The sequence below is a fragment of the Lutra lutra genome, chromosome 17, assembly GCF_902655055.1.
Source record: "Lutra lutra chromosome 17, mLutLut1.2, whole genome shotgun sequence".
Classification (NCBI taxonomy): Eukaryota; Metazoa; Chordata; class Mammalia; order Carnivora; family Mustelidae; genus Lutra; species Lutra lutra.
Window position 1 is genome coordinate 27,210,610 of NC_062294.1, and position 21,814 is coordinate 27,232,423.

The following is a 21,814-nucleotide window of genomic DNA, read 5'->3' on the forward strand; positions in this document are numbered from 1 at the left end:
CTCCTAGTGCCTAGCTGCCCTCACTCCATCCAGTGCCTCCCCACTGCCCTTGCCAGAGTCCGGGCCACCATTGTCACTTGCCTGGACCACTTTAACACCCTCCAATTCTGCTCTTGCCTCCCTGCAATACTTTTCCACTTACCAGCGGCTTATTTTTTAACTGTGCAAATCTGACCATGCTTCTCAGGCACTTAAGCCCCCTGTGGCTCCCTATTACTCTCAGGCTAAAAGCGAAGGGCCTTTTCCATGGCTTCTCTTGCCTCCACGGGCCCTGTGTATGCCAGCCACACTGAGGTGCCTCTCCAGAGCTAAACTTTCCCTCCTCAGGGCCTTCCTATGCCCAGGCTGACCCACCTGCCTAGGACATTCCTCCCACTTCTCCTCTGGATAACCCTGTTTGGGCCCCAGATGAGGCATCTCTCTTCCTAGGTGAGGAAATCAAGGCCCAGAGAGGAGAGGGGCCCAGCCATGGTCACACAGCCATGGCAGAGCTGGGATGTCTTCTGAAAAACAGCGTGGAATCTTTTCTCTGGGGAGAACACTGGGCCCAGCAGCCCCCTCAGCAGCCCTCATACTGGCCCCCTTTCTTTTCCTTCTCTCGAACTCTCTTCCCCCAGCCCCAGGCCCCAGGCTCTCCTCACTCCCCAACTCTTCACTGTATCATGGTTACCCCCCAAAAAGAAGTGGGTTAAGACAGTACCAGAGGCTCCTGGGGACGCAGCGCTGATGAAAGGCCGAGAACTGGGCTCCAGCTGGGAACTCTGGCAAGGACCCACCAGCCAATAGATCCCTTGAAGTCGGGAGACCATTTTTGAGAGGAAAGTTCACAACACACACATGGGAAGACAAGACTCAGAGGTCAGGACTGCAGGGGCCTAGGGACCATCAAGTCCCTCCTTATACAGATGCCAGAGTGAGAAAAGCTGGGAGCTTACACCTGTCTGGGTGGCAGTACCTGGTTAGGTCAGGGGGGGCCGGGACAGAACCCCTCCTCCCTCTGATCATCCCCAGCCTTCCACTCTCTAGGCTTCGAGAACCCAGAGAGTGCCCAGAAATCGAGACCCTGGCCCAGGACGCAAGACCACCCTGGCCTTGGGCCACTCCAGCTTCAGGCAGCCCGGCTGGTCTGACAATGCCTCCACTGACACCTTAGCTGGGAAGGCCATCTGCCCAGCTGCCAAGCTCCCCAGCTCCACATTAGGCTGCCCCTGGGCCTGCCAACCTCCCTTGAGAGACCAGGGGGCCCCGGCCCCACTAGGGGGCAGCTGGGAACATCTGTGCAGAACTGATGCCTTGTTTACTGCAAAGGTGTGGAAACTTTTTAAGAGCACCAACCGTTCTTGGCTTCTCGAACGCCATACCCAGAGTGTGAAGGGCGGTGACTCATATGAAGTCTGCAGAGGTCCCGAGGGGCAGAGGCCGGCCACCCTCCCTCCCACTCAGCAGCCCTGAGGGAGCACCTGTTCTGCCACACCCCCGCCATCGTGTCTCCCTCTCCAGCTGCCCTGCCTCCTTTCTGAACAGAGCTAAGTGGCCGATTACTGTGAACTGATGGACACAGGGGTTCATCTGCAGAAGGGGTGCCAGACCTGAGTGGGTTACTCTAGGGCCAACAGTGGTCAGCGTGGGGCTGGGGTAGGGGGCACCTGTAGGAAATGGAGGCCAGGGGGAGGGGGAGCCCATCCTCCCCTCCTCGGAGCTTTCCTTTCTCACCTGCCTCTTCTGTCACCTCTCAGGACGACACGCTGGCTGTCAGAGCTGCAGACAGAGAAGAGGCAGTCGTCTGAGAGAGACCAGATGGCCTGGCCACGGAGGGCCTGGATGGTGGCCTACACTCTCAGCAAATACAACAACGTACAACATACTAAGCATAATGACACGGACTGAGGCACATACAAAGCACACCACCACCGGGGCCTCCTTTCACGCTTACGATAAGGCTGTCAGATAAAGGGTATAGTCTTACTCCCCTTTGACAGATGAGAAAAATGGGCACAGAGAGGCCCAGTGACTGCTCAAAGCTGCACAGCAGGTTAAGTGGTGAGCCTGGATTTGAACTTGATCTGTCTGTGCCCACACCTCCCGCTCTTGGAAGGAGAAAGTCGGGGGAAGGGGCAGACCCCACTGAAACTATGGCTCATCTGCATGGCTTGACTCCAGGCTGCCTGGCCAGGAGGCCTCCCTTCTATGTTCTTATCAGCTCCAGAAACCCCATGACCGAGACCAGTCCTCGGGCACCCAACCTCCATCAGGGAGCCGCAGTTTTCCATAAGCGTCTCCCAGGAGGATCCAGAGCGTGAGTAAGGGAGAGTTGCTGGATCTCCATGGCAAACTTGGAGAGACAGCAGTGTCCTGAGGCTACTTTCATTCATCGTCCATTCATTCATTCAGCAGACACCTACCACATGCTCATGGGGCCTAGTGCCACGCAGGACCCGGAGAGGCGACACTGTGAATGGGACAGACAAGGAAGCGCGGTGGGAGCCCATGGCCCGTGGGGTCGGGGGCAGGGAGGGGGCCCAGAGCCACACTGACCTGATGTCCAAGTGAAGGAGCCAAGGCAGAGTGGAGAAGCATGGGGTCAACATGAACACCACATCCAGGGACAAATCGTTCTCACTGAGGCTGGAGAATCACAGGGGAGACACTGATGGAGCTCACCTGAGACTCACAGACACCCTCTTTGTGGTCAGAGCCCAGGGCAGGGGAGGGCTGTCCCCGAGTCCCGATGACCCCCAGACGGCTAGAGGGTACCTCTTCTGACTCCCCATTGTACAGATAGGAAAATTGAGGCCCAGAAAGTGGCAAGGTCTTGCTCAAGGTTATGAGACATGTTGGTAACAGAGCTGGGATTAGAACTCTGGTTCTCTGGGTCTGCATGAAACTGGGGAGTGCTTTCAGGCCGGTGCTGAAGGCACCCTGAAGGTCGGGCCCAGTGCAAAATAAAAATGCAAGGCCCCTGTTCAAAAGGCAGGGAGAAAGCTTTTCCTTTTTTCGGGCCTGTCAAGCTGTCAGGGTGCTTTCTATTTGCCATTTAATGCCGCCCTCCTCTGGCACAGGCATGGGTAGGGGAGCACAGATCTCTCAGGCCGGGGCTCAGATGATTCCTCAGTACTGAGAAGGCCACACAGGGATTTTGCCCACAAACGGGCCGGAACAGGAACAGAGGCAACCCCATCTTCCCAGATCCCCCAGAAAGACTGAGCAGGCAGGGCCCTCAGGCTAGAACTCATTCTAAAGTTGTAGCCAAAACCAAAGCCCCCCACCACATTTGCACATGTGCTTGCATGCGCGCGCGCGCACACACACACACACACTCTTTAGGTGTTCCCTGAGAACCTGGAGCCCAGAGAGTTCATGGAACTTAACTAAGGTCACACAGAGAACCTAATAGGTACGAGCTCTCTCCTCTGACTTCAGCCCCGAAGAACTTAGGAGGAGGAGAAAGATATGTGGGAGCCCAAAACACAGGGGCCTTCTAGCATCCGGAAACTCTGGTCTGTTGCAGGCAAAGTCTGGAGGCTCCTGGTCACCTCCCGGGGCTTCCCGCCTGCACTGAACATCTCCCCCTTCTCTGCTCTCCAGCTGCCCTGAGCATCCTGCCGGGGCGTCCTGTCTGGTACACATCCTCCCCAGCCAGCCTGTAGCCTAGCAACAGCCCCTCCCAGCAACCCAGGCCCAGAAGGGCTGCCAGTCATTAGGGTAGCTAACTAACCGTTAGCTAATGCTTCTCACCCAAGCTCGCATAGTCCCAGGTGGCCTGGGCCTCCCAGAGAGCCTGTGCAGAGCCACAAAGTCAAGTTCAGGAAGTAAAACCTTAGATCGGCAGCTGGATCACTGAGTGCCAGAGGCCAGTCTCTCTTCCTGAGACTCGCCACAGCAAACTACCCTCTGTGAGCACTTCCCATGTGCCAGGGACGGGACTGGGTGATTGAGGTGTGTTTTCTGATTCAATCTTTACAAAACCCCCAGGAAGGAATGAGACTGGACACAGAAGGACACACACACACACACACACACACACACACACACACACACACCCTCCTCCCGATGAGGACAAGCCTAGAGGCTTCGTCTAGTTGGCTACTTACTCCAAGGACTGCAGAGCTCCCAGCCCTGGGAGGAGCTGAGCCAGCTGGGCCACGCCTTCGTCTCCCAGAGCGTTGCCTGAGAAGCTGGGAGGGGCAACAGCGAAAGCTGGTTAGCGGAGGGTGGGCACACCCGGCTGTAGGAGCTCTGTGTCTCCACCTCTGTGGCTCAGTCACTCTGCTTCTCATGAAACTGGCACAGGGCCCTGGGCGACCAGGCCAGGTCTCAGCAGATCTCTCACCGGTCTGCTGGAGTTTCCCTCCTACCCAACTTCCATCCTGAGGCTCGTGACCCTTGGGGGGTCAGGGAGGGGCTTCAGAGGGGGTCATATGTAGAGACCTATGTTTTAGGCGGAAGGTCTACAACCCTGCCTGGACTCCTTTAGGGGTTCCTGATTGCAGCAGGGAAACACCGCTGATCACAATCTTTAAAAAAGTCAAAACAAAACCACACAGGCAAACACCTGCCGCCTGTGAGCCCCACCCCAACCCCCCAGCAGCCGCCACTCACTCCAGCTGACTGAGGTGGCAGCTTCCTCTCAGCGCCCTGCAGAGCTGCTCTAGGTGCTTGGCCTGCAAGCCGCAGTGTGTCAGCCTGCAGAGGAGGAAGGGCGGCCCCTTAGAACAGAGGCAACAGCGGCCACAGCCCCCAGGCATGCAGGCAGAGAGGCTTGAAGAAGAGGGACAGGGACGTGTCTGGCATCCAGAGAGACAGAGACGCACCAGCACACAGCACACACCCAAGATTGCACAGGCAGCCGAGGGCCAGTCAGAGACACAGGGAGACCAAGATGGAGAGACACTGAGATGAGAGACAGCAGAGACAGATGCAGACACACGGACACGCACGCACGCTCGTGTGCTTATGCACGCAGGCATACATAGGGATGTGCACCTACATGCACACACACGTACGCACACACACGTACCTACACACAGGTACCCACACACATGCACCTACACACACGCACCTACACATGCATCCGCAAACATACACCTACACACACATGCACACACACCTACACACATGTACACAAGGGCACCTACACATGTGCACATCTACACACATGCACACACACCTGCACACACAGCACCAGGGGAGGACAGACAGACAATGACAGAAGGGGCAGCAAGCAAAGACAGAGAAACAGAAAATATAAGAGAAATAAGGAACAACAGAGACAGACAGACAGACAGATTCAGATGGACAGAGAGTAAGTGAGAAGCCAGAACATCGACAGGAGCCCTGTAAGGGCTGAGCTCAGCCCCAGGATGAGGAAAGCAGGTGACACATGTCCCCATTCTCTCCATCCAGAGTCCCCACCACCCATCTGCTGCTGGAGGCCAGGGGAGCTAAGACAAGGGGGGGCCCCCAGGTGGGGAAGGTGGGAGGCAGGGAAGCCAGACCACAACTCCTGGACGGGCAGGTTGTCTCCTCCAGGGAGCCCCTGGGGCTGGAGGCCTGTGACAGGCTTTGAGCAGAGGAAGGCCGTCTCTGTACCTGATTGCCGCGGGGTGCGGGGGCGGCTCAGATGGCATCTGGCACGTCAGGCTGACCGGCAGCGCAGTCCTGGAGGGACACACACCATGGCCGGGCTGAGCACACTCCCAGCCAGTCTCTGGCCTCAGCCTTACCACCCACCGTTCAGTCTTCACCCGAGGCCTGGAGACCCTGCTTCCCCCTGGGGTTCTTGGCGTCCCGGCTGTGTGACCCGGGATAAATCTCGCAGCCTCTCGCTGGGACAAGGTATGGACATGGCTTTAACATGGCATGGGCCAGAGGGAGCCAGAAGGTCCTGACCAAAATCAGAGCTACGGGCCAAGCGATCTGCAGGTCCTTGGGGTTTATGCCCGAGGGTCTCGGTGTCTGGCGAAAGGCTCCCTGGCTACCCCACCCCCACCCCAGGAGGCCATTCCGCGTCACAGGGAAATGGGGGGGCAGTCGGTCCTCTGCCACTCCCCTCCTCTGGGCTGCATCCCTTGCCAAGCCTGCTGGCTTCCTGCTCCTTTGTGAGTCTGTCTCGGTCCCCTGTGAGCTGAGTGATGCTGTCCAGCTGTGGAGGTCGGGGAGGGTCTGGGCCTGGCTCAGGACAGGGCCCGGATGATGTGCGGCCCTACCTGTCCCAGCTCCCCTTCTGCTCCTCCTGCTCTGGGGCAAACGTGAAGACCACAGTTTTGTGCAGCAGGCTGCCAAGAGAGAAGACAGGAAGGAGACAAGAAGCTGAAGGGGGTCCTGGGGCCATTTTCTAACCCGGCCCGGAGGGACCTCAAAGGCGCCATCCCCGGCCTCTAGCCGAGGCCATCTCCCTTGACTCTGCGGTGACTTCCTGAGCTTCTGGGCACCTGGAATCTTTCTACCACAGAGATTTTGCAAACTTAACCAGCCCTCGTTTCCTGGAAAGCCCTTGAAAGAAAACTTCACTTCTGCCTTTTCTCTGCCTCAGGCTGAAACCCTCCTCCCTCTGCTGTGTGAACCCTCAGGTGAAGGCACTCAAACCAGCACAGGGAGGTCACTGCCAGAGGTCACTGCCAGCTCCAGGACAGGTGCTGACAGTGCACACCGGGCTGTAACGTACAGCAGGAGCATCTCTAACCTCGACTGTGTAAATGGACTGTTAAATACACGTTTCTTTTCTTTCCTTCCTTCCTTCCTCCCTCCCTTCCTTTTTAAAGATTTTATGTGTTTATGTTTATTTGCAAGACAGTGAGAGAGAACGCAAGGGGGAGGGGCAGAGGGAAAAGAAGAAGCAGACTCCCGGCTGAGCAGGGACCCTGATGCAGGGCTTGATCCCAGAACCCTGGGATCATGACCTAAGCCGAAGGCAGAGGCTTAATCGACTGAGCCACCAAAGCGCCCCTGAATACACATTGCTCATTGCAGAGCTCATACTTCTTCCATGTGGAGAACTTTCAAATTAAAGTAAAGAAAGAAGAAAATCAAGAAAAATCACCCACCACCTCTTCCGCTGATAACATTTGGGAATGGGGTCTTAAAGTCTTTTGTTTTTAAAATGCAATGAATGCTCTTCCTTTTTTTCTTCTTCTTAATCAATAGGATTAAAGGACAGATTCTTATTTAAAAAGTAGTTTTTCAAGGGATAGGTGAAACAAGGGTGACAAAACGTTGATAATTATTGGTGCGAGCTGGAGTGTTGGCCATTCTTGTATGTTTCAGAAGCTTTACTATAGAAATGGTGAATTAAAGTTATACCACAATCAACCCTCTAGACTAAGACTGTAGCTATATCATCATTTTCATTGAGTTTTTCTCTATGAAGGTAACTTAGTTTACTTACCTCCTACCTAATCGCTACATATTTAAGGCATGTTCATTGTCTCCTATTATAGCCAACAGTGAGGTGAACATTCCTGTATCTAAATGTGTTTGCACCAGTTGATTTCTTTAGTGTAAATCCCTAGAAATGAACGGAGCACCATTTGGAACGAGGTGAGGATCCTTTATTGGATCATTATATACAGTGAATCAGGGTCCCCTCATCTCTCTTTTGGGTTAATCGGTGTCTCTCTCCTCCTTCAAGGGGCGTTTAAAGCAGGGACCACCCTACTTGGTTAGGAGCCCCCTTGGGGTGGGGATTGCATTGACAGTAATAGCACCTGGCCTCAGCTCCCCAGACTGAATCCGGAGACTTACAGAAATAAGGTAAGGCTGGGCACTGCCTCGGGTCAGGTTTCCTAGAAGCAGAGCCTGAGCCTCCGAATGGGGTAGAGGGCCAAGCCTCACCTGATCATTTCTGTCTGTGATGTCCTGGGGGCCTGCTCTCAGGAGAAGCTGGTAAGGGACCAAGGGAAGCAGAACAGAGCAGGTCCTCAGCCTGATCCCACAGGGAGCCCTGGAGCGTAAAGGGCACCAAAGGTTTGTCCCACCTGCGGCAAGGGGGCTAGAGAGTGATGCCCCTGGCTCTGTCATTGGCCACTCTTGGTTGAGGGAACTGGGAGGACAACCGGCCAGGTGTCATCTGTGGCTCCTATTAGCCCAAGGTAGTTTCCTGGAGAAGGTCTAAGCTGTAAGCAGCCAATTCATAGCAGCTGGGAAAAGAGGGTGTGACAGGGCACCAGCAGCATCTCCTCTAGGTCCCAAAGGCCTGGGCCCGGAAAGAATGCTAACTAAGGTCTTAAAGAGGATGGTGGGAGAGCCCCAGAGCTCCAGGCTTGAGGGAGGAGTGGGTGACTGGGGTCCCCTGGGAGGTCCTACCTGATGTGTAGCTCTGCCAGGGTCCGGCACGTGCTCGCCGCACTCAGCACACAGTATACTCCATCCACAGAGAGCCCGTTGTCGCTGAGGCTGTGGAGAGGAGGGGGAGGTGGCAGTCAGCAGGCAGCTCAAGTCCCCAGGCCTAGACGGCTCCAGTCCCCTCCTCCTGGTGCAGTAGCTTGCTGGCTAGTCACTCTTAGGATGTCCTGGGTCCTTAACCAGGGTGTCTTGAAGGATCCTGGCCCATGTGAATGAGCCAAGAGCTTCAGGACCTCGCTGCCCCACTCAGAGAACAAGGTTCCACAGCTTGAGTGGGAAGAACTGACTCACTGTTTTCACCTCTCTGGGTCTGCCTCCTGGTCTGAAAAATCACCACCATTTTCATCCCATTTTACAAATGGAGAAACTGAGGCCCAGAGACATTAAATGATGTTGAGGCTACTAAGGGACAGAGTCAGGACTGAACTCCTAAGGCAAGACCCCAAACCACTGTTACTCAACCTCATCATTCCCCTACCCGACCCACGCTGGATGCTAAGACCTCAACACACCCCACCCAAACCCCACCCCACCCGATACCGTGGGACACCACAGCACATCCAGCCGCCCACGACCCTTTCTTTCCATCCCAGCACCCCAACAACCCACCCCTTAATTTGGCACCGTAGCCCCACCCTAACACGCCTCTTCCCACTCCAACACCCTAAAACCCACCCACCCCGAACCCTAATGCAACACACAGTACAACACCCACCCCGCCCCAGGGCTGTTGCAAGGATGAACTGGAGCACTAGCCATTGAAGTACAAGGAAACCACTCTACGCACACCGGGGGTTTTAGTTGTTGGAACCCAGACAGGGGCTCCTGCCAGAGGCAAAGGCAAGTCATGGGCAGACTCCGCTCCAGCTTTGCTGCTGTTGCGGGAGAGCAGGTCAGTGGAGCAGCACTATCTTTGGCCACGGCAGGTGTGCAGACCGGGGTGCCAGGGTCTAGCTGGGGCTCTCACCGGGGCTCCCCCCCACCCCCCGCCACCCAGCAGTGACGCCGGTGACTCACTCCAGACTCCTGGTGATGTGCAGCTGAGAGGCAGCCTCTGCCATCAGTCGACAGCCCTCATCGTCCAGCTGGTTTCCTGAAAGGCTGAGACAGAGGGGTCCCCATGCCTTGTGCCGTTGGGGCGGGGTCCCCCCCTTCGGCCTTAGCACTCGCACAGTCCCTCCTTGACTTTAGGCAAAGCAGCACTCTGGTAAATGAGTCCTAATAATGATAGATACTGCAAGGCTGTGTATGAAGAGTCCCAACTGGTCCGGTTGCTTTTTTTTCTTTTTTTTAAGATTTTATTTATTTATTTGACAGAGAGAGATCACAAGTAGACAGAGAGGCAGGCAGAGAGAGAGGGAAGCAGGCTGCCTGCTGAGCAGAGCCCGATGCGGGACTCAATCCCAGGACCCTGAGATCATGACCTGAGCGGAAGGCAGAGGCTTTAACCCACTGAGCCACCCAGGCGCCCGGTCCGGTTGCTTCTACCATTGCTGGACATTTCATCCTCATAAGGACCTTGTGGGGCAGGCCCTGTTACTATCCTCATCTTACTGATGAGCAAATCGAGGTAGACAGAGGTTAAAGCACCTCCTGAAAGGTGGACCTGGGGTTTGAACCCAGGCAGCCTAATTTCAAGGCCCCACCCCAGCTGCTTTTTTATGCTCCAACCTGCGTAACTGCTTCTTATGATAAACTCCATGATTTTAGGGGCATCAGATCTACCATGGGCATCAGGGAAGGTTTCCCTGATGTTGGAACTACTTGCTTGAAACACCAGGAGCTCAGTAGGTAAGGGGTGGGACAGAGATGGGGGAAAGATGTTCCTGGTATTGGGAGCAGCTCATTCAAAGGTCCTAGGGCATAGCCCACTGGAGGAGCTGAAAGGAAGACACTGTGTAGGACTGAAGATCTCAGTGACAGGACAGGGTCAGATGGGGCTTGGTGGGCTGGAGGCAGCATTTTGGATCACACAGGATTTTAGGATTTGGGCTTCACCACAAGCAGTGGGAAGGCGTAAAGGGGGGGCAGGCGGCAGTGAAATGCAGGTCACTCTTTGCTACATGGAAGTGGCCAGTGTCGAAGCAGGGAACCCAGTGAGGAGGCTGATGGGTCATCCAGGTGAGGAGTGAGAGTGGTTTGGACGGGGGGAGTGGATGAAAAGAGGGTGGTGTTGAGAGCTATGTAAGTGGTGGGTGGATGTGGGATGGGCTGGCTCTGGGGGAGGGTGCAGGAGCTGAGAGATGCCTGGTCTGGGTAGCCAGGTGGGTGATGGGGCCATACTGCAGGTGAGAGCACCAGGGCAGGTGCGGGGGAGGCTCAGGCTTGGTGATGTCCTGGGTTTTGCAAAAACTTCTAATCCTGTCTTGCTTCTCTCAGTGGGACAAGGTCAAGGTTCAAGCTCTAGTTACCAAGGTCCTCATCCATTCATCCTTCCCTAGGTTGGGGCTGCTCTCCTCACACCACCTTACAGCATTCCATCAGTCCACCCTCATGCCCACTTGATTTCCTGGGATAGTCCTAGCAAGGGTCCCCGGTCCTGGGGAAATGACAAGGCCTCTACCAATCCCCAAGCCCTACTCTCAAAGGAGCTGGGCATTAACAGAACTTCTACAGCCCCAAAAGGGAAGGCAGTCTCACTGTACTCTGGGAGGACGATGGGGAAGGGGACCCTGAGGGCTGTGGTTTGGAAGACACATGTGATGAGGTCTCTACTTTTCAGCTCTCAATGACACCGGTGACAAGGATGAGGCTGGTGGGAGTCAGACTGTCTGAGTTTGAACCCTGGCCTGGACTCTTCCTAGCTGTGTGACCTTGAGCAAACTCAGCCTCTGTGTGGTTGAATTTTCTCCTCCATGAAGTGTGCATAGTAGTAATACTTACACATCTCAGAGACGGTAAAATCAAATGAGAGGATGTACGCAAAAAAGCCTGGTCGAGGGCAAGTGCTGAACAGTGGTAGCTGCTATGGTGGTCTGAGTTCCCCAGGTTCTTTTTTTTTTTTTTTTTTTTTTTTTAAAGATTTTATTTATTTATTTGTCAGAGAGAGAGAGAGGGAGAGAGAGCGAACACAGGCAGACAGAGTGGCAGGCAGAGGCAGAGGGAGAAGCAGGCTCCCCACAGAACAAGGAGCCTGATGTGGGACTCGATCCCAGGACGCTGGGATCATGACCTGAGCCTAAGGCAGCTGCTTAACCAACTGAGCCACCCAGGCGTCCCTCTTTTTTTTTTTTAAGATTTTATTTATTTGACACAGACAGAGAGATCACAAGTAGGAAGAGAGGCAGGCAGAGAGAGAGGGGGAAGCAGGCTCCCTGCCAAGCAGAGAGCCTGATGCAGGGCTCTATCCCAGCATCCTGAGATCATGACCTGACCTGAGCCGAAGGCAGAGGCTTAACCCACTGAGCCACCCAGGCGCCCCTCCCCAGATTCTTAATGAGGCAGCATGCCCTTCCTTACATCACGCGCCCAAAGTGGAGGCCCTTCAGACAGTGCCCTGCCCCCCACCCATCTCCCACCCCAACACTTTCTGTAATACTCACTCCACTTTGTCCAGGCGGGGGCCTTCCTGGAGCTGGACTATGAGCTCCTGTGCATCATGGACCCTGAGCTGACACTGCTGGAGCCTGGAGTGAGGGCAGATGCGGGGGCGCTCAGGGCAAGAAGCTACACCACACCTCCTCCGGCCCCAAGGGCCACTGCCGGGAGTGGGAGCCGGGGGAGTCAGGAGGCAGTCAGACCAGGGTCTCATCCTGGTCCTGCTTCTTAGTAACTGGACAACCTTGGACAAGGCCCTTAACCTCACTTTCCTTCTCTATCAAATAGGAATAATAAAGTATACTTGGCAGGGTTTTCAAAAGAATTACAGTGAGAAAAGGATATCAAATACTACAGTGCCCAGCGTGTAGCAAGGGCCCATTAAATTAGTTGTAATTATTGCCGTTATGACAGAAGTTCCTTATTCAGGCCAGGATGGGTTATTCAGGTCCTTTCTCTGCCCCATGGCTGTTTTTCCTTTTAGCCTCCTCGCCCCTGCTATGCCTCTCCTAGGAAGGCACCCTCCCCCACCCCCCTACCATACCCCTCCCCTTAAGGCAATGGAGCCCACAGAGGTACCTGAGTGTCAGGCTTCTACTCTGAGCCGCTTCCCTCTGGCCAGCATTTCCCTGCAGGTCTGGCGCTCTGGCAAGAACAAATCCAACAGTGGCCGTCTTAGAGTCCAGGGCCTGAAGGGCCAAACCTCTTATCTTGGGTTCCAGGCCTGAAGAGCCCAGGGCACCACCCACAAGGAATGAGTAACAGAGATGGTTGTTTGGAGGAGCTAAAGGTGCTATTCAGCAAAGCAGCCAGAGCAAAATGTTTGAGGGCAAATAGACTTTATTCAAATTCTGGCTCTGCCAGAGCTGTGTGGCCTTGGGCAAGTCACTTCCCCGATCGGAGCTTCCGTGGTCTCTTTTCCAAGATGGGATGACAATCTCTAACACACAATGATTGAAGGACTGAAAATGAGACAATGATCGGCCAAGCACCCAGAACAGGCACAGAATTGAAGCTCAGCAAAAAGAAGTTGCTATTTCTATGTTGTGAAGCTCTCTATTTGTACACGTGCCGCCTGTGGTTCTAACGGCTGGGAGCACGGACTGTGTGTGGGTCCAGGCTGTGCCACCTCCAGGCTCTCTCCCACTGGGCCAGGGGACGAGTCGGGGCTGCAGACAAGCTGGCATGTTACTGGCCAGGTTTCGCAGACCTCTAGATTGGCACCATCTGACAAAACTTTCCATAATGAAGAGAATGTTTTATATCTGCGCCATCCACTGTGGGAGACACTAATCTCCCATGGCCATTGAGTCCCTGGAATGCGGCTAATGTGGCTGATAAACTTAAAATGTTCATTTTACTTAATTTTAATTAACATATACTTAAATAGCCACATGTGGCTAGTGGCTACCATACTGGGTATCTCAGCTCCATACAGCCAGAGGGGAAAAAGATACTGGTCCGACTAGATCATTGTATGGGCGAGGAAACAGAAGATCGGAGCAGGGAAAGGACTTGCCCAAGGACATACAGCATCATTTGTCTGTGAGTCTTGGTCAGCCGAGGAGGAGTGAGAGAAAGCCCAGTTGGAATGTTCTCTCACAGAAAGGTTGCTTCCCTTTCTTTGCCCATGCAAGACCAGCCAAACTGGAATCCATGCACAGCTGGATGAGCCAGCATCTGAGTGCCACCGGGATGTCAGCGGTGTTTTAAGCACTTTCGGTATATTAATTCATTTCATCCTCAGAGTACTCGGAGATGTGGGTATCACCATTTCTCTCCCCCCCCACACACTTTTTTTTAGATGGAAGAGTTTTCCAGAGCTTTTCCCACATACTAACACCAATCTATAGTCAGACCTTCCCTAAGGGCCTGACTTGCTCTGAGATTTCTGGGGATGCTCCCTCCAGCACAGGGACCAGATGTGGTCCAGATATGCTAGAGGAAGGTAAAATCCTTTGTCAACTTTGAGAAGAAAGGTATTTCTCAGGGCAGCCCCACATTCCAGCTCTCCATAGGCTCTCTTGGCCATCTTACCCTGCCAATAGTTGAGCCCAGACTGCTCCTTGGAATGAGCCCAGACCCACCGCCTCTCTAGGTTCTTACCCTTGAAGCTCTGCAGCAGTCTTTGTGGGCGGGGAAAGAAGGAAGATGAGGTCTGCCTCCCTGCAAGAGTCAGACACTGAGCCATGAAACCAGTGGACTGGAAAGCAGCACATCACCCACTACCTGCACTCCCCTTGCAGCCCCAGACATCCAGAGAAAGTCTAATTTATTATAACCAACAGAGAAACAACTGGCAGAAATGCCCCAAATCAGACAAGTAAAATTTGTGACTGTCGTTGCTTGATGAATCCGAGAGAGTATTTTTAAAAGTGAGGAAAACAATATTTACAGAGAGGACTTTTGAAATTAGGAATGCAGAGAGCTTTTGTGGGAGTTACCGTATTTTAGGGTAAAGAGCAATGGCACTTGACCCACTCCGTAATCTGAACGGGGAAACCCCCCAGTTCAGCACCATGGAGAGCGACACACATGGGGCTCAGGATTCCCCAGCTAAAACTACGCTTCCTAGATGTGCTGACCCTACTCCTTCAACCGTTCGCCCATCTATCCATGCATCGTTCTGCTCAGCCACTATATACTGAGTACCAGGTGCCAGTCCTGAGCTGGGCTCTGGAGATACTGAAGTGAATAAAAGACATTCAGGTCCACATGCGTACGTATTGCAGACATGGTGCTGCATTTCCCACTCCCTACATTCCCCTCCCCTTTTCTCAAGCCTCTGAAGGCCCAGATTCCACCTCTTTTGCTCACCTGACCTGCAGGGTCCTAACAGTAGGGCATTCGACTGCTACCTTTGTCAAGCAGAGTAGTGTTGACACGGAGACATTGTTGCGGCTCAGGCTGCAAGATTGTGGCGAGGGTATCAGGAGTGGATCCTATATCCAAGGGGCCCCAGACTTTCTTTGCTTTCCCAGGCTGGGGGTGAGGGGCTCAGGCAGGGGTTGGAAAGATTGCTTACTCAAGCTTCCGAAGCTGTGGCAAACAAGGAAGTACCTCCACGATGTTCAGCACAGCCCAGTCCTTAAGCTGGTTGTCCTGAAAGCTGAGAACCCCAGCCCCTCAGCCATGGAGCTGGGGGGCTTGGGGGCCCCAGTTGGCAGGTGACATGGCTGCTCTGTCATAGGCCCACAATATGTTGGTGAACTGCTCCACAGTACCCAGTAGGCCCAGCTAGGAGAGGCCCTCTGCTGTCCTCACGTCTGTCCCTATTCAGCCCCAAGGGGGACTTCCTGCCTAATGGCCCAAGAGATCTGGATAACGGGCTGTGAAGGCCTCATGAGGTGGGATGAGGACACCCAGAACACTGCTCTTAGGGATACGTCTGGGATGTGCCTGAGGCCAGAGTTTATCAGGGCCTTCTGGCTCTTGGGTGATAAGTGGAGTCTAGACTGGGATACAGGAGATGCTGCTTCCAACCCCAGCTCTGGCCTTGACTCACCCAGAACCTTAGGCCAAGCACTTTCTTTCTGACCTCACATTCCCCATCTGTCAAATTGAGTCTCCGATCCAGCCTTGCTTGAGTTCCTAGCCAAAGGGACAGAAGTGCGAGGGTCCTTTTGTGCATGATTGCTCCGGTTAGTGCAAAGGTTTAGGAATGTGAACCTGTTGACACTTTTTTACCTCCTGATTATTAACAGTGACCTTTGTCTTTTCTCCTGCCAGCCGGTGATCCCACAGAAAGGCACCCAGCTGAGGCACCCAGGAGCTGTGGTCCGGCTAACACTCCACTCAGTAAGTGGGATGACTTAGTGCCAGGTTGCATGGGTCTGGACAAAAGGGTGCCCTTCTAAATCTCCTAAAGGTGCCATATAAGCTCGTGGTGGTTCTGCCCATGAGCTCTTGAGAATGCTCCCCAGTCCCCACCCCTCCTGGGCTACTCATTGCAAACACAGGGCAGGACTATATCTGCAGAAATGAGATCAGTTAGCATGTAAGTTGCAACTAAATGGGTATGTGGCTCTAAGTATGCATAAGTGTGCACACAGCCATGAATGTGCATGTGAGGGGAATGTATTTAAGTGAGCAGGTGAGTGCACGTGTGAACACATATGTGCACAAGTGTGAAGGTATGTGTGTGTTTCATGCACTTGTGTGGACCCATTGTGCCTGACACCTGCCTACACACAGCCATCCCTTCTCTCAAGGTCACAGAAAGAGAAGGAGGGCTTCAAAACTCAAGGTCCTTTGAGACAGCCCCAACTACTAGATGAAGGAAGCAGTGCTCCAGGGTTTTGGGGAGCCTTGTGTCTGGATCTAGCCCCACCCCATTTTTGGACCAAAGCCTCCCCTCTGGGTCCCACTGAAAAACAGGCCAACTCCTGATGGAAAATGCAGGACTCATTACAGGCTCTGGGGTCGGGGTGGGGAGCCCAGGGACCTGGAAAATAACTTGTCCCCCTAGCCAGCTGGTCTACCTGGAGATCACTCACCTGACCTCTTCCAGCTGTGGACAGAGGCGCAGAGCCTGCACCAGGTGGCTGATGCCTCGGGCAGTGATCTTACTTCCTACTAACCTACAGGGTAAGCAAACGTGGTGGGCAAGAATGGGGGTGGGAAAGGGGGTAGGCCAGGAATCTGCCTTGTGCAGGGTCAAAGGGAGAGGGGAGAGTTCCAGGCATTTCCAGCTGAGGATCCCTCTAGGACCCAAGCCCTGACTCACCCCAGCTTCTTCAGGCTCCCCATTGTCGGCAGGCTCCTGGACAGGGCTTCGGCAAAAGCATCCCCACACTTCCTGCTCTTAAAGCTGCCACAGGAAGAGGTAAGATGGCAAAGCCTCAGTGCTGGGCAGGGCTTAGAAGCCATCACTCCCACCCCTTCCTCTGCCAGATGGAACTGAATGGTGACGTTAATAGTAGTAGCAGGAGCTGTTGTTTGTAGAAATAAGAAACACGTAGTATGGCAAAGACTGCTAACTGCCCACGGAAACCCATTCTTCACGGATGCAGCTCTAACTGGGAACAGTTTCCCACTCACATTTCCAGCCTCCCGTGCAGCTCAGAGTGGCTATGCAGATATGTTTTCGCCACTGTAAGGTGAGCCGAAGGGACGTGTCCCATCTCCAAGTATGAGGGCTTTAACACACTGGGTGCATCTAATGCACTCTCCCTTCCCTTCCCCGAAGCCGGAGCAGAGATGCCCATGACCCGGGTTTGACCATGCAGATCTAGATGCCCAAGGGGATGATGGAGCCTCAGGGGGAGGGGCCTGGGTCCCTGCATGACCACATGGAGCTCAGCCAGCTCAGAGATCTGGACCGCATACCTCTGAGCATTCCATGACATGCAAACAAAATTCAACATTACTTCACTCACTGTACTGGGGAGTGGGGGGGGGGGTTCTTTGAGCTTCACCTTTTCTCTCACTCCTGCTACACATACTGAGCCTTTACTGTGCACTAGGCGCCTGCTAAGGAGGGTTTTCCTGGCATTCTCTTACCAGGCTCTCACAATAACCTCATGGAGTTGGTATTATTACTGATTCATTTTAGGGACAAAGAAACTCAGGCTTCGAGGTTAAGTAACCTGCCCAAAGTAAGACCACCTCTGGAGTCAGAGGCTCCAGTCCACGGCTGAGAGGGACAGGGAGAGTTGGCAGATTCCCAGCAACCGCAAGGACACCTGGACCCTAAGGTCTCAGGAGGAAGGGAGCTTCTGCATTGGCTCTCAGGTCGAGGGGCAGTTTGGACTCTGTCCTCACGTTCGAGATCTGTGCCCAGCCTCCCTTGGCAAGGGTCTGACCGACTCCACCCTCCCGAAGCCCAGATCCCTCCAGGGCTTCCCCTGTCCTCCCCTGATCCTACTCTCACCTGAGATTTTCGACCTGCTCGCAGCCCACCAGGGCCTCAGGGCAGTGGGGCTCCAGAGGGCAGCCCTCAAAATCCAGGTGGATGGGGGCGTTCCTGTGCCCCAAGATGCTGGTCAGGGCAGCCAGGTCGGCGTAGGTCAGTGGGAAATTGTGGAAGGACAGGTGACAGGGGAGACTCTGGGCCATGAGACCGGCCAGCTCAGGCTCCTGGGTCTCACCCACGCAGTGACAGAGCGCCACAATCTTCGGCCCCGTGAGCCTGCGGGTGGCCAACTTCCTCAAGGCTTGCATCACCACAGCCTGCCTGGCACTCACCCACATCTCGTCCCGCTGGGCCACGAGGCTGAGGAAGGGTCGGCAGGCACGGGACGCTAGCCCCGCCAGGAAGGTGGGGAGGTGGTCTAGGAGGCCCAGACTAGCTTTGGTCCGCAGCACCCAGCAAGAACTGAGGGTGACATGGCCGGCAAGTGCATTTCTGTCCACCTTGGGGCTGGCCATCAGGTACATGGCAGCAAAAAACTCCTGTAGGCTGAGGTGGGTGAAGGCGTAGCCTGTGTCCCGGTGCCCCGGGCCCGTGCAGATGCAGAAGGTGGTCAGCAAATTGAGGGCAGCCGCAAAGGCCATTGTGGGCGGGCGGATGTCTCCTACAGAGAAGATGACCTTCCCGGTCTGCAGGCCGCCCAGGGCCACCTCACTGAGCTCCAGCAGGGCCTCGGGAGGCAGGTACCCACGGGGGCCGAGGGTGGACAGCATCTGCACGTAGTTCTGAGTCACGGTGGGCAGGAGGGCCGCAGACTGGCCTGGCGGGCTGCCCGGGAGCAGACGGAGGAGGCAGAGGCAGGTGACCTGGCAGAGCGCGGGCACGGCGCACAAGCTCTGGAGGTGTCTGCTGCCCCGCAGCTCCGCCAGGGCTGCCTCCTGCCCCGGCTGGTCCGGGAAGAAGCGGCCCACGTACTCCTCCACCCGCGGCCTGTCAAAGCCCCACATGTGGACTGTGGCTGCCTCTGCAGGGAGGCAGTCGGGCAGCTTCCCTGGGCGGGAGGTGGCCAATACCCAGCAGCCGGGCAGCAGGGTCCCTCGGCAGAGGCGGGAGAAGAGGGCAAGGGCCGGACTTGGGTCCTCAGGACCTGCCTGCCCTCTGTTGGAGCGGGGATGCAGGGCCTGGTCCAGCCCATCAAAGATGAGCAGGACTCCATTAGCATTCTCCTCCAGGTACTGGAAGACCAAGTCGGAGCCCGCCTCGGGGCTCAGGTACAGGTCGAAAAGGAGCTGGGGCAGCGTCAGAAGACGTGTGATCAGGTTGAGCTGGCGGAACTCAAAAAGAAACAGGGCCTGGAAGCGGTCCAGCTGGCCGTCAGCCCACCTCTGGCAGAGCCGGTGGGCCAGGGTGGTCTTGCCCATGCCCGCTTTCCCCAGGAGCACGGTCACCCTCGGGCCCTTGTCGGCCCTGGTGCTGAAGAGGTCCCGGATGCTCACGTCCGTGCCATCTTCTGCCTTGGGGTCCCCCGGCGCCATCCCCTCCTGGGTGCGGAAGGGTGCCGGGGTCCGGCTCCACTGCAAGACTGGGGGGATATAGGCCTGGTGGAAGGCTAGGGGTTGCCCTGGCCCGGGGATCTTACTGCCATAGCGTTGCTGGGTGGAAGTCTTCAGTAGCTGCAGGTACCTCTGGGCCAACTCTGCAGGGGGCAGGGCAAGGCATGAGTGTGGGGGGCCTCCCACCCCCAGATCCCCTCACCCCAGCACTGGCTGTTGGGAGCCCGTAGCCTCAGCTGTGTGTGCAAGGGCATGGGGATTGGCAAGAGCACACAATTCCTAGAAGGAACTGGTTCCCCAGTTCCTGGTTCCTAGTTCCACAGAAGCCTTGATTCTGGGGGCCATTCAAATGGAGAAGTCCGGCTGGGGGAGCGCAGATCATGGCTCTGTTTGTTTTGTAACAATATAGATGGTGTAAAGTTGTTGGTGAGATGGGGGAAGGGAAGAGGGGGGCTCCCATTGCAACATCTTCTGTATCTGAGTAGCCTCTTCCCCACCCAATATTTCAGTTTTGCGATTCCCCGGGGGTGAGGGCTAGCCACCTGTAGGCCTAGGCACTGGAAGCTGGGCCCTTACTATGCCGGGCATTGACTTTTTAATTGTTGGCTTCCCGGGAAAGCATGGGTGGTCCAGGGGAAGAACTAGGGCCACTGTCAGGGGATGCTGGGGACAGCTGGTTGAGAACAAGGATTCTTCTGGACAATGGGTGGAGAGTGACAGAAGTTCTGTCTACTCTACTCCCTCTGGCCTGGCCGGTCCTCAGCAGCCCCCATGCCTTGTGGCAGGGGGAGGTCTCCCTGGTATTCTACCCATCTCTAAACTGGCCAATAAGGCCCCAAGTCTGAGGTCATGCTGGTCACCTCTCCCCTGCCCACCCAGGACGTCCAGTCTATCTCTGTTGGAAGGAAGACCAGAGTTGTTGGGCCCCTGGGAGCTTATCAGCAGGGCACGGAGTCCAGGATCTGTGTCCTGGCCCCAGGGCAGGTCCTGATGTCTGGGTCCTTCCCCACCTTGGCACCCACCTAGCTGCTGCTTCTTGTACTGCTTCGGGCGGGGTGAGGACCCACAGCTCTGATGAGGCCGCTTGAGGCCTGGAAAGAATGAGAGAAGAGTAAGGAGTGAAGTCTGGGGGCCTGGGCTGAGGGGTCACCAAGCACCTTTGGTGAGCTCCAGGTCACAAACAGACAAGTGTCACTGCAAAGGCAGTGGCAAAGGCAGGCCTGGGCCAAGGCAAAGGCAGGCCGCGGGCAGAGGTTGAATCATCAACACCAGCTTCTGTTGGCAGAAGGGGGTCCCAGGCCTGGGTGACAGACTCGGAGGCTCTGGAATGGTGGATCTCCCAGTCCAGGATACGGGGAGCTGGGCCCACAGCCAGCAGCCTCAGAAACACTCAGCCTTGGCCATTGAATGGCTTGGGAAAGATGGAGGTCTGTCGAGGCCACTGCTGGTTAGAAAAGTGGGGTTTTCAATGGGCTAGGCCAGGGCTGCGCCCTCCCCCTGGGTTCAGTGTGTTTCATCACCCTTACTTCACATCTCTCATGTTTCCTCACTTCCCTTACTGGTTTCTCAGATTCTTATCTGTTTTGTGGATTCATAAGAGATACTTTAACGCCTTTCCGAAGAGGCTGGGAAAGGATAAGAGGAAGAAGGAAAACAAGAAGGAAGAGGAGAGAGAACAGAGGGGAAGAAGAAAGGAAAGAGGATTTAGGGAAAAATGTGAAGAAGTAAAGTGAGATATTCCCCCAGCCGGGCATCAGTGACCAGTCAGAGCAGCCCCCGGGCAGGACCCTCGCCCTGACAGGTGTTGGCTGTTAAAGTGCTGGGCTGCAGGGAGATTTGGGGACCCCTGAGAGGGACTGGAACCAGTTTGAGGGTATTTTAATATTCCCCAAGTCCTCTCTTAATAAAGGACCCACTGGCTAAGCATCATTCAGGTCTGGTCACAACTATGTGATAATTACACCAGCTCAATGGTACAGGCCAGAAGGGACCAGGACTAAATGGTTTTGATCTGCTGGGGAGCTGGGATTACGGGGTGGATGTTTTCTATTAAAGCCTGTTGATGTTACTGCCATGCACAGCTATGGTAAAAAGCCCATACTTCCATAGAAATAAAGGTTCTGAGTGCACAGCCATCTTGAGACACAATGGTGAAAGATGGAAAGCTTTCCCTTTAAGATTGGGAACAAGGCAAGGGTAACGGCTTTCACCACCTCTATTCAACATAGTACTGGAAGTCCTAACCAGAGTAATTAGGCAAGAAAAAGTCATAAAAGACATCTAAATTGGAAAGGAAGAAGTAAAACCTGTTTGCAGAGGATAGGGTCATATATGTAGAGAACCTTAAAAACTCCACAAAAGGATCTTTCGGAACTAATAAATGAATTCAGCAAAGTAGCAGGATACAAAGTTGACATATAAAAATGAGCTGCATTTCTGCACAGATGAACAACCTAAAAGGGAAATTACAAAAATAATTCCCTTTACGAAAGCATCAAAAGAATAAAATGTTTAAACATTAACCAAGAAAGTG

The 21,814-nt window shown here is 54.7% G+C and overlaps 1 protein-coding gene across 4 annotated transcripts in view; it reads right to left on the reverse strand.

Moving 5' to 3' along the window:
* The window catches only part of NLRC5 (NLR family CARD domain containing 5), an 85,050-nt gene that overhangs the window by 31,299 nt on the left and 31,937 nt on the right, over positions 1-21,814 (reverse strand). For all 4 annotated transcript variants that reach the window (XM_047709955.1, XM_047709954.1, XM_047709951.1 and 1 more), the window contains 18 exons: positions 20,304-20,372; positions 17,750-19,424; positions 16,604-16,687; positions 16,374-16,457; positions 14,903-14,986; positions 14,695-14,784; positions 13,984-14,043; positions 12,457-12,522; positions 11,883-11,966; positions 9,358-9,441; positions 8,302-8,391; positions 6,207-6,275; positions 5,590-5,658; positions 4,600-4,683; positions 4,092-4,175; positions 2,536-2,625; positions 1,714-1,758; positions 701-790 (listed from right to left, as the gene is read on the reverse strand). In XM_047709955.1, the coding sequence (XP_047565911.1) occupies positions 701-790; positions 1,714-1,758; positions 2,536-2,625; positions 4,092-4,175; positions 4,600-4,683; positions 5,590-5,658; positions 6,207-6,275; positions 8,302-8,391; positions 9,358-9,441; positions 11,883-11,966; positions 12,457-12,522; positions 13,984-14,043; positions 14,695-14,784; positions 14,903-14,986; positions 16,374-16,457; positions 16,604-16,687; positions 17,750-19,424; positions 20,304-20,372 (3,001 nt within the window). The remainder of the gene's footprint in view (positions 1-700; positions 791-1,713; positions 1,759-2,535; positions 2,626-4,091; positions 4,176-4,599; positions 4,684-5,589; positions 5,659-6,206; positions 6,276-8,301; positions 8,392-9,357; positions 9,442-11,882; positions 11,967-12,456; positions 12,523-13,983; positions 14,044-14,694; positions 14,785-14,902; positions 14,987-16,373; positions 16,458-16,603; positions 16,688-17,749; positions 19,425-20,303; positions 20,373-21,814) is intronic.